The sequence below is a fragment of the Amphiprion ocellaris genome, chromosome 1, assembly GCF_022539595.1.
Source record: "Amphiprion ocellaris isolate individual 3 ecotype Okinawa chromosome 1, ASM2253959v1, whole genome shotgun sequence".
NCBI lineage: Eukaryota > Metazoa > Chordata > Actinopteri > Pomacentridae > Amphiprion > Amphiprion ocellaris.
Window position 1 is genome coordinate 36,620,023 of NC_072766.1, and position 11,338 is coordinate 36,631,360.

Consider the following 11,338-nt stretch of genomic DNA (forward strand, 5'->3'; position numbering starts at 1 on the left):
GTTTGGTCTTGATGATAGAACTCAATATTACTTAATTAGATAAATAAATTGAATGCATGTCCCTATCAAATACAGCACACAGTCAAACTTCACGGTAACATAATTAAACACCTGAGGGAGCAGTGTAAACAAGGTACCTTATTCTTTAAACCGTCTTCCTGTACTACTCCGTAATCCCTCCGACGTTTGGCGGAACCTTTCTCTTCGTTCCGGCCTCACTGGAGCAAACATGGCGGCAGAGGGAGACGTCGATCTGGACCTGGAAGCCGAGGAGAACTGCACGGGAAAACCGGCAGAAAAACCTCGCAAACATGACAGCGGAGCGGCGGACCTGGAGAGAGTCACGGACTACGCGGAAGAGAAAGAAATCTCCAGCTCCGATTTAGAAACGGTGAGAGCTGGAAGCTAACGTTAGCCGGGAAGCATGCGGCCACTGCTGCCTTCACTGTCCGAACAGCCCCCAAAGAACAAACCATGTGGGTTATAAAGTCTGTTTGACGTGTAGTTGAATATTTGATCTCACAAATAGTTGTCTTACGTGAGTTTTGCTTGATAAACACATGCTAATATCCAGTTAGCGTTTGTTTAATTGTGTAACTTCAGTGGTTAACTCAGCTAGGTAGCCTCAGAGCTAGCTAGCTAGCTAGCTGAATCCATACACTGTCCTGTTTGTTTTATTAAGACATCTTAACATGGCATAGTGTCAATTACTGTCTCAAACTTCATCTGTACACGGGTAGAGAACTATGTAAATGGACTAGAACTGTGGAATATACAAATAAATCTAAAGTTAACAAAAAATATGTCAAATTATTGTAAAGAGCAAAACAGTATTTGAAAAAAAATGAAACAAATTCTACAATCGGACCAGGACAGAGGTTCAACCATATAAACAACTACTAAAAGTAGCTGTTGGGCTTCTCAACATCACTGTTTTTAAAAATAATCTAGATCCATCCTTTGAAGTTGGACCTGAACTTCATCTTGCATTAATTGAACAAATTGTTTGTTTTTTACATCTGTATCAAAACTGCCCAGAATACCAAACTGAAAACGAATTCCTTGTTTCGTGTGTGCAACCAATTTTTAAGTTAAATATCTACTTGACTGGGATTCTGATCAGATTTTGTTTAAAGTTGTTGTGTTTCTTCTTTCAGGCCATGTCAGTGATTGGAGACAGAAGGTCACGAGAACAGAAAGCCAAACAAGAGAGGTAAGAGGAGTGTTCTCTCACTTTACGTGTAGCTTAATATCAAATTTCTGCAGATTTGGGCTCTTGTACATCCCCACAAATCCAGGAAAAGCAGTATGAATACTTCAATTTAGCAGAAAAGTCATAAGCTGTTGTTTTTTTCTGCTTTCAGAGAAAAAGAGCTGGCCAAAGTCACCATCAAGAAAGAAGACGTAGAATTAATTGTAAGTTATGTTTCATCTTTTATCTATTAATCTGTTGAAGTTATGGAAAAATCACACGCTGTGCACTACATGGCCAAAAGTATGTGATATGAGGTGCAGTAGTGTCCATTGTAACTCAGTAGTTACAAGAACACTTAGTCAAAGCCACAAAAGATTTTGCGAGTGAAATCCAAACCAATGATGTTCTAATTCCACTTTGATCTTCATCAGGTTAAAGTTTTTTGAACAAAGAATATTTTTACATCTATTTATGTGATAATATATACTCTACTCTGACAGCCTTGCACTTACGTAGTCTAACAGCTTCTCCACTCCAATTAAGGAGTCCAAACCATAAAATGCAGCCCCACACGCAATCTCTGTGTCCATATACTTTTGGCTATGTACTGTATCATGATGTACATACATTATTTTAATCCTGATAGTCGTTTTGAATGTACTGTATCTTGTGGAGGGGTTACAACTGTGTGAACAATGTCAAGGTAGTTCCACTTTTTAAAATAGGTTTCTCACTTTAAATATTAAGTCAGATTGTAATCCAACAGTCTTTTTGTTAAATTCAGTGAATATCTCCTCATAGTCTGCTAGATTTCTGTCCTGTGTGTTTGTGAGAAAATAATCTCTTTAGGGCTAAACAGTAATTGATTTCAAATCAAATTTAAACAATGTAATGTGGAAATAACAAAGACTGAAATCTACTAAGTAATGAAACTAATGCCATGTCACTTTTATTTACTGAGCAGATTGAAACTTTAAGGAGTTGTTTATCCTGCCTGAGATTAAAGTTTGAATGACAAAAGCCCAGTGTCATTTTTAGTATCTAGTTTTTGTATGTTTTACTGCGAGTCTGAATCGGGATTTAACCTGTCATGTTAGTTGTTTTATGCCGTCTTCCTTATGTGACAGTTACATTTTTGATACAATCTCATGATAATGCCCCAACTCTTATTTTTAATACATTACATAGTGGATTTTTAACCCTTTGATGCCTGTTGTCGCAAATTTGCATTATACCACTTTCATTCAGACTGCAGCCGAGATAGCTTATCCATTCCCACAGTGCCAGTTTGTACGTATTCAATACGTACCTCGGAACCTTTTGCAAGCACTGGTTTCTCATAGGACCAGTGGGAGTGGGACCTAATTATATGTCTTATTATTATTATCATATATCTGTCTTCTACGTGTAACAGATAAATTAACAATCTCCACTTATTTTAGCATCAGCTGGAAAGCAAAAAACACACAAAAAATGTTTTTTATTTAATTGTAAATAAATTCAGGCGTCAAGGGGTTAAAATTTTGAAATATTTTCCTCAAATTGTTCAGCTCTTGTGGTTGTACACAATCCTGGCTCTGAGTGGCTCGTGCACCGGACAGGGGACAGTAAATCTAGTACCGTTATCTACATCCATATCCAAACCATCAGCTATCTTAAAGTTTTTACTTTTGTTCATAATTTAAAGGTGGTGTCTGTGATTCTGGAGAAGGATGGTTGATATTTATCTAGTTGGCATGTCAAGATAGCATGTACCAGATTCACAGTCACCATCACTTCCTTTTTTGAATGTCCTGTGCATTAGTAAATGTTCACAGCACACTCTAGAAGAGTTGTGTGTGGATCAATCTGAGCCTCTTCTGTTGTCCAGTTAAAACCAGGGCTGTGCACCAACATTGGACTGCAGCTCAGCAGGACTGTGAGGAAACATTTACTGCATTAACAACAAGCATATTGGATCACTGACTCCACCTTGAAGCTATTATAATTTGATTCATTAAAACTGCACATTTGCTTTAATTTCTGATGCTGGTGTTGCTGTGCAGATGTCTGAGATGGAGATTTCGAGGGCGGTGGCCGAGCGCAGTCTGAGGGAACACATGGGGAACGTGGTGGAGGCGCTGGTGACTCTGACCAACTGAACAAACATCATTCACACACTGGACTGCTTCACTCAGGCTCAACAAATCAGTGAGGCCGAGTGCTGTCAACTGTTTATTTTTTTCTTTTTTTAAAATAAAAGTCAACAGTTTGCCTGCTGCTTTCTTCTCTGTTTTGTTAAAAAAAAAAAAAAAAAATATCCAGATACAACTTTTATTCCAACAAATCAAGTTACAACACGTGTATTTTCACAAAACTGGGTGAATCTGCTACTAAATATCATGACGAGCGGATTATTTACAAGCCCCTGCTTAAAACTGAAGGGAGAATCGGGGTGTTGTACAGGTTTGTAGGTTTTGAAAAATCTTGAGCTTGTGACATCTTAAAGGGATGGTTTGGTTTCTTAGAGGTGGAGTTGTATGAAGTACTTACCCATAGTCAGTGTCTTATCTGATGTAGTTTACCCACCTGAAAAGTCAGTATTCGTTTAGGTGTATGCTATATTTAGAATATTCTCACTCCCTTGCTGGCAGATAGCTCTTCCCTTTGGTACTACATTTTCACAACCATAGAACTACCATATTAATGTGGATAGGTGGATCTGCATTAGTGCTGTAGTACACCGGAGGGCATGTAGTTCCATCCATGTACTACAGTGTACTACTACTACAGTTGAAAAAGTAGTGCCAAAGGAGAGGGCTTTCTGACCGCAAGGGAAAACAGGAACAATATTCTAAATATAGAATACACTTCCATATATTGTATTTTTTATGTTACGGTAGTGATTTGCTGTGACATATTAAAAAAAACAAATCACTACCTCATACAACCTCACTTCGAAGAAACTCCCTTAAAATAGACTTGGAGTTGGCAACACCGATGCTGCAGCTTCCTGGTGGATAAACGGATCATCAGAGTGGTGGAATCAGTCAATCTGCTGATTTCCTTCCACAGAAAAGACAACTGGCAGCTCAGTCTCTGTTCAGTCTGTGTAGCTGCTCTCTGTCTGGTGATATCCTTTTCATTTCGTGTCCATCTTAAGTCTTCCTCTTCTTCACTGTGGGTCTGTCAAACACGTCCCTCACGCCTGCCGCCTTCTGCTTGAAGAACTTGCTGTTCTGAGCGCTCTCCTGGGCCCAGGCTGAGTCGAACGACGTGGTGTCCTGATCCACCAGATGGGTGTATTTGGTGCGTCCAGACCGACCAAAGTTTTTGACCTTGAGAAGAAACACAAAGCACAAAAGGCAAAGTCAGAACACTCTGAATTTAAGCTGAACATGACATGGATGATGAACAGATTAATAACTTTCAACGGATAAATTATGTAATCTTAATGATACATTCAGACTACAAGACAGTCAAATCACTGAACTGCAACTGTACAGTTTCATTTAGCAGATGCTTTTATCCAAAGCAACGTACATCTGAGAGTAGATGTAACACAAGAAAGGACCTAGTCAGGAGAAGACAACCTGGATGCATGTCATAAAACAAGTTCAAGTGTGATAATAGGACTGTGGTGCCTACAGGGAGTGCAGGAGGTAATGGGATTTTTTTTTTTAGCAATCTGTCAAGTGCAAAGGTGTTCAGTGAAGCTTTGTTTTTAGTCATTTCATAAAAGCTGAAAGGGATCCTGCAGATTGAACAGAGTTTGGTAACTCGTTCCACCACAGTCTCTCTTAAAGTGTATTTCTCACCCAAATGTTTCAAATCTGTACTTATAAATCTTAATGTGGCTCATATCAAAGTCATGATGCTGTCCAGCGCTTGTCTCTTTCACAGAGTGCCGATATTGGCTTGGATTATTAGTCACAATTCTAATAAAATATAAATATGTAAATTAAAACACTCCCAGATCAGATGAGGACACACCTCTGGCCGCTCTGACGTAACAGGCATCTGTGCTGATTGTGACAAAAGATCAGGTCACAACTGAGGTTTGTGTCTGAGCTAAGTACTTGTAGTCTGAGCTCGACTTAAACCTCATACTGTAGCTTCAATGAAACGCTAAAGTGAGCAGATAGAAAATAGACATCTACTCTAAAAACTGAAGTACAGATTTAAAGGGACAAAAGATTAAAGTTCATGCTGTTTTGAATTACCAATAACTTCATCATTCTAAGGGTTTTTGACTTCAAAAGGCAGCAAAAACACATGGGAACCATTGAGAGGAGAGTAAAAGCAGCTCACCTGCATGACTTTGGGTAAGATGGTTTTGTTGAAATGATCCTCCAGAGTTGGTGCACTGAAGTCTCTCTTGTACACGTCCTCCTCTTCATCCTGCAACAGAACATATACCGTTACAGTGACAAAACACTGACAACTGAGAAGACTTTTGGTTAACTAGAGCACTGAGTGCCACAATTAGAGAGTAACAGTGACCTCTGGTGGGCAAATGTTACACTGAGGCGTGAGGATCATCTAAAGCAGCGGTCCCCAACCACCAGGATGCACAGAAAGAATGAAAACGTTTCATTTTTAAATTTCATTTCTGGCAGAGTCTTTAGGGTGTTTTATTTTGAAAAATGACTAGATGGTCTTCCAGTCTGTGCTCCGGCACTTGACAGTCAGTTTTCATGTCGATAAATTAAGCTGTCTATCTAACGCCTGCCAAAATTAATCAAGAACAAATGTCTCTGGAGAGCTTTTTTGAAAAGAGGGAGAGACTCGATGCTGAGACTGAAGAAAGAGTAAAAACACATGTAGCCATGAAAAAAAATGTATTAGTTTAGGACACTTTCTTATACACATAAAAAATTGTATTTTTTGTGTGTGCGATGACTGGTCTGTAGAAAATTGTCTCGCTTGAAATCTGTGATGCAAAAAAGGCAGGAGACCACTGACCTCTATCAGTGTTTTAGTGTCTCTGAGCTGCAGTTCCTTGTCACTGAAGGATGGACCTGTACACTCATTTGGATGTGTGTGTGATGTGCTCATATTAGCCATATTGTGTAGTTTACCTTTAAAGAGAATTATGTCCTAGTGTTGAACAGATAATCTTAAAAAAGACTTGAAGCTTCAGCGCTTCAAATGGAGCAACAACATCTGGTTTCCTAAACGTATAGTAAACTTTCACAACTACAGCATCTTGTTGATTTTTTTCTGTTTTATGTGTGATGGACTTCCAACAACCCTAAGTATTAATTATCTCACCCAGAGAAGTTATATTTTCAGTACTGATTGTCTGTCAGCAAGAAAAAAAACAGATAAAAGAGAACCTCTGCAGAGACTCACCATGAAGAAGGCTCCTCTGTGGTAGTACTTCTGGAGGAACTTGTATTTGCCTTTGGAGGCTTTGTTGGTGACCAGCTTGCCGCTGTTTCGGAGCTCAGCTCTGCGCTCCTCCTCCGTCAGGTTGTGGAATCTGTCAATTTCAGCCTTCTCCTTCTCCATGCTGAGGACAAACAAAACTCATTACCATCTTTAGAAACAACAACAGTATCTCTGTGCCTTCAGGAAACTACTATCAGCATATAGCAGAGCTGCAGTGTGTGGGTTGACTCATCTATTGGCTGATATGTTCTCATACGATCAACTTGTCATTGGCCAGACAATCACTGGTGCTATTTCCTTAAGGACAAAAGCTCTGTTGATGTCAATATTTTTAGCAGTAGGACGAACAGACCTCCACATTTTCACAAATTTTAACTCACCATACCTAATAGAGACTGGAGGTTTAATTTATTTAACATTTACTGTACGTTTAGTCTGAGTCTGCTTCAAACTATCTGACATCATGACATAGAAGTCACTGGTGTGGATGCCTTTTGTTCAAATTAATTGCCAAAAGGTCCAGTATAAACTTTACCAACAACAGTTTGCATATCATAGTTCAGAAAGCAACATGACAGATCATCTAAAATGTCTGTTTTATTCCTCAATAGTTCTTGTGCTGGATCACCAGTTGATATAGTTCTATTTTCAAAATCTTATAAATATGGGGATGTGTCCTGCTCCCACTCTGTAGTTATCATTTCAGTATAAAATAAACAGGTTCTGGTGATGTAATATGCTGTTTATGTCTACAACCAACTCACTGGTTGAAGACTACAGCCCTGTTATATACTGCATGTTTCTCTGATCATAAATTAATTTCAGGTAATCAGATTTGTGTTTATACTCACACTTCTCGGGCCTCTCTGTCCCTCTTGATGCGTTTCAGCTCTCTGACCTTCCAGGCTTCGTATTCTTCCTCCTCGTTCTCTCCATCGGTGTCCAGGGCGTCCAGAGCAGCCAGAGTGCGCCGGTTCTCCTCAAACTCCTTCTTAGCTTCTTCCTCCACAATCTTAAGGGTGTAGCGCCGTCGCTCCTCCGCCTGCCTCTTGGCTTCGGCCTCCAGCTCTCTCTGCCTCTGTTCTTCTGCTTCACGCTCCGCCACTGTTACTCTGTCCTTCCTGTGGTGCAAACAGAGCAGATACAGATTAATCACCACTGCCTGGGATGTGTTGTTTTACTTCAATGCACTGTTATAAGATACAAATACAACAATAACAGGAAATGGTCGAGACATAATTGTGGGTCTCTGTCTTAAAAATGAACAATCTTGTAGATAAAGTTGCATGCAAAATTATTCAACCCTCATGGTGTAATGAGTACTGTAGACCTAAGAACATTGCTGAGCTGGAGACCACTGCACATGAGGAATGGGCTAAAATTTCCAAGGAGTGCTGCTAGAAGCTTGTTAGAGACAGTATGTCTCATCTACAGCAGGTCATTGCAGCAAAAGGGTGCTGCACGAAGTACTAAAGATACAGCCTCACAGGGGGTTGAACAATATTGCAACCAAAAAAGTTGACATTTTGGATGGATTATGAATTAAATCTTGATTTTTGCTTTTGTAATATATTTCAATGCACTAACTGTTAACCTCTTATAGGATTTAGTAGTCGCCTGCAGTTGTAATGTTGCTCATTTTGCCAGAATGTCAAAAACATCAGGGGGGTTGAATAATTTTGCATGCAACTGTAGTTCAGTTATTTTTCACCCTCTAGCAGCTGGCTAATTGGCTGTAAGCTGATCGGTTAGCAAAAATGATTCAGAAATATACACAAAGCTTAACTGACTCACTACAAGACTGTAAGATAATAAGGTCCTACTGTACAATCCTTTGGCATAGAGAGCAAACAACCAAAATCACAATCGCAAAGACACAGAAGAAGTTAATACACATCTGACTTAATTTTATACACCACATAATCAACACGAACAATAACTAATTCATCCTCTTAATGCCAAAACCTGCCAGCAAGTTTACAGGAATATCATCTTTAAAAAAAATACATCACCAAAATCATCAGAGCAAGAAACTGTTAAAACAGGAAGAAAGGATTTTCAACTTACTGACACACTATTCCCTCTAAAACTTAGCCAAACCTAAAGTCATGATATTTATTCAAAACGCTTCATTCTAAATGTGTCATTAAGGATTAACCGAAAACAAACTGCACCAGATTCAGTAAAAAACTAAAATCCTGTGCTCAACAGGACAACTGACAAGCCATTAGGGCCTCAGCTACGACCAGCAGTTTTTAGCTGGACTTCAGGTTGGGTTTAGGGGAGACAAATATGGAAACAAACTAAATATCTCAGTGAGTAACAAAATTACAGGAGCAAGAAACCCCAGGAAAACTGCTTGGAATTCAGAGGGTTAATGCTGACAATCGGTAGCCACCATGAATTTACATGCAGCTGTTTTTAGAAACAGTTCTATTTGTTTCAGTTCATACTTGCGGATGAAGACGGGTTTGAGTCGTGGCTCAGCTTCATCCTCGCTGTCTGTATATTCTTCATATTCAGACTCAGACTCTGACTCCTCCCCAGACTTTCCTTCCTCCTCCACCTCCATCACCTCCATCTCCTCGTTCTTCCTCTCAGTGGCTCGCTGACGCATCATCGCTCGTCTCCTCTCGATTTCCTGCACAGAATCAGAATTTGTAGATTAAACACGTTCCCTTGCAAAAATAAATGTTAGGAAAAAAATACAGACTGGTAAAAGCACAGATATCAACCTCATCATCCACTTCTTCTTCTTCCTCCTCCTCTTCTTCCTCACTACTCTCCTCACGCTCCGGGTGCCATGTGCCTTCATCTGAGTCCTCGCTACTTTCAGCCACAACTTCAGGCTCTGCGATTTGTCGGTGTCTCGCCAGCCTGAGGACAGAGAAACAGGAGATAATGAGGCCAAATCAGCATTTCATACTTTTCATTCAACTCAAATCACATCTGGAGAGCTGTGTTTTTACCTCTCCTCCACGTCCTCAGAGACACGGTTGAGCAAACGCTTGAGACGCGGGTCAGAAACCTCCTCTTCCTCCAGCTCCACCTCCGGCTCCATTTCCTTTCCCTTCTTCACAAACTGGAAGTCCTCTTCTTCCTCATCTGACGACTCCATCGGCGCGTAGTCTGGACGTTTACCCGACACATACCTCTTGACTTTCACCTTCTCCATGGAGAGCTCACCTGGGACGTGCAGAAACAGAAGCAAGTTTGTTTGAATCTACATAAGCAAATAACATGATACAGGAATCTGAAATAATTAAACAGACACCACAAGAGAGAACATTATGCACCGTTTAAGCTGCTGCCAAAACGTTATCCTGACATCACAGATCTTAGTAAAGGTATTTTTAAAACCTGGAAATCCCTGTAGGACAAACCTAGTGCAAACCTAATTGTAAAAACCACTGTGACAACATTATTAACTAAATCAGTAAATTAGCAACTACTTTGAAAACTGAATAATCCTTCTAGTCATTTAATTTAGAAAAAAAGATAGATTTTCCTTAACTCACAAAGGTAAACTGAATATCTTTGCATTACACACTAGAGCTGCTACAATTAATAATAAATTAGTTGTAACCCATGACAATAATCATAAACTATTTTAGTAATTAATTAATCAGACTGAGCAATTTTGTAAGAAGATAAAGTCTAAATCTACTGATTTCAGCCTCTTAAACATGAATATTTTCTGGTTCTATTTGTCCACTATGGCAGTAAACTGGCTAGCTTTGAGTTTTGGACAAAAGAAAACATTTGTAAATGTCACCTTGAGTTTTGGGAAACACTGATCAACGTTTTCACTGTTTTATAGTCCACAAAACTAATTAATTAATCAGGAAAATGATTGACAGATTAATCAGCAATGAAAGGCATTTGCAGTTCTACTTTGGACTGATACCCGAAGACGTCATCTTCGTTTATAAGAAATAAGAGCCAATATGTATTAATATTACTATTTTGCTGCCGTTTTTCATCACTTTCTAATATTTTGTAGACAGTAATATAGGTCAACTACGTATGATGGAAACACTAGTTAGTTGCAGCCCTAATTACTACTTCAACATGATTGTTGACTATTTCTAGAGTGACAGAGGAGTAAGTTAAGCTTTATGGTCTCTTGTTGCTGCACCTGATACTGTAAGTTCATCGTTCCTCCTTCATCCAGCAACATTGTCAGAACTGTGTGGGCTCCAGTGTGTTACTGTTGTTGAAACTTTGTCACCTAATTGCTACTTTTCTGTCATTGGACCAATTACGTTTTTCATTGTTTTGACTTTTCAGAAATATTAAGTATTAACTAGTCTCCTGCAAACATATCAAACACATTAATAGAGCTATTTGTGTTAACTGTACGGCTCCGTTATCCTAGCTAGCTAGCTTAGCACACCGCTAGCCGCCTGCTAGCTGCCTGGACAGTCTCACCTTTCTCGTTCCGGATCGGCACGGCTCCGGCCGTGGACTGGATCGGAGGGAGCTTCATGTTGAGGGCTTCGCGACTAGACATGACTGCCTGGTCGACGGTATGAACCTGGATAAAAACAATAAAGAGTGCTTTCTCTTCGGCTAAGTGAGCTCGACGTCGCTCCAGTCAATCGGAAGTTTAGCACAACACCCAAAAGGACAGGAAGTGGATTAGTTCCGACCAGGAAATGCATGTATGGTTCCGACGGGGTTTAAGTACATAATAAAATTATTGTAACTGTTTATAACAACAGTGACACACAGCAGTTTGCTGGTTATAATAAATGAAATTATTTACAA

The 11,338-nt window shown here is 39.6% G+C and overlaps 2 protein-coding genes across 2 annotated transcripts; one reads left to right on the forward strand and one right to left on the reverse strand.

Annotated features, from left to right (window-relative positions):
• The first annotated feature begins 194 nt into the window (after positions 1-194).
• Positions 195-3,455, forward strand: hypk (huntingtin interacting protein K). The gene is made up of 4 exons (XM_023287047.3): positions 195-391; positions 1,158-1,213; positions 1,365-1,416; positions 3,241-3,455. The coding sequence occupies exons 1-4, from the start codon at positions 230-232 to the stop codon at positions 3,334-3,336; spliced, it is 366 nt and encodes a 121-aa protein (XP_023142815.1). The 5' UTR covers positions 195-229; the 3' UTR covers positions 3,337-3,455.
• On the reverse strand, positions 3,397-11,193 carry mfap1 (microfibril associated protein 1). Its single transcript, XM_023287044.3, has 8 exons — positions 11,000-11,193; positions 9,538-9,754; positions 9,304-9,445; positions 9,022-9,209; positions 7,420-7,689; positions 6,530-6,689; positions 5,486-5,575; positions 3,397-4,512 (listed from the first exon to the last, which is right to left on the reverse strand). Exons 1-8 carry the CDS (start codon positions 11,079-11,081, stop codon positions 4,333-4,335), a joined length of 1,329 nt encoding a protein of 442 aa, XP_023142812.2. The 5' UTR covers positions 11,082-11,193; the 3' UTR covers positions 3,397-4,332.
• Positions 11,194-11,338: the final 145 nt, after the last annotated feature.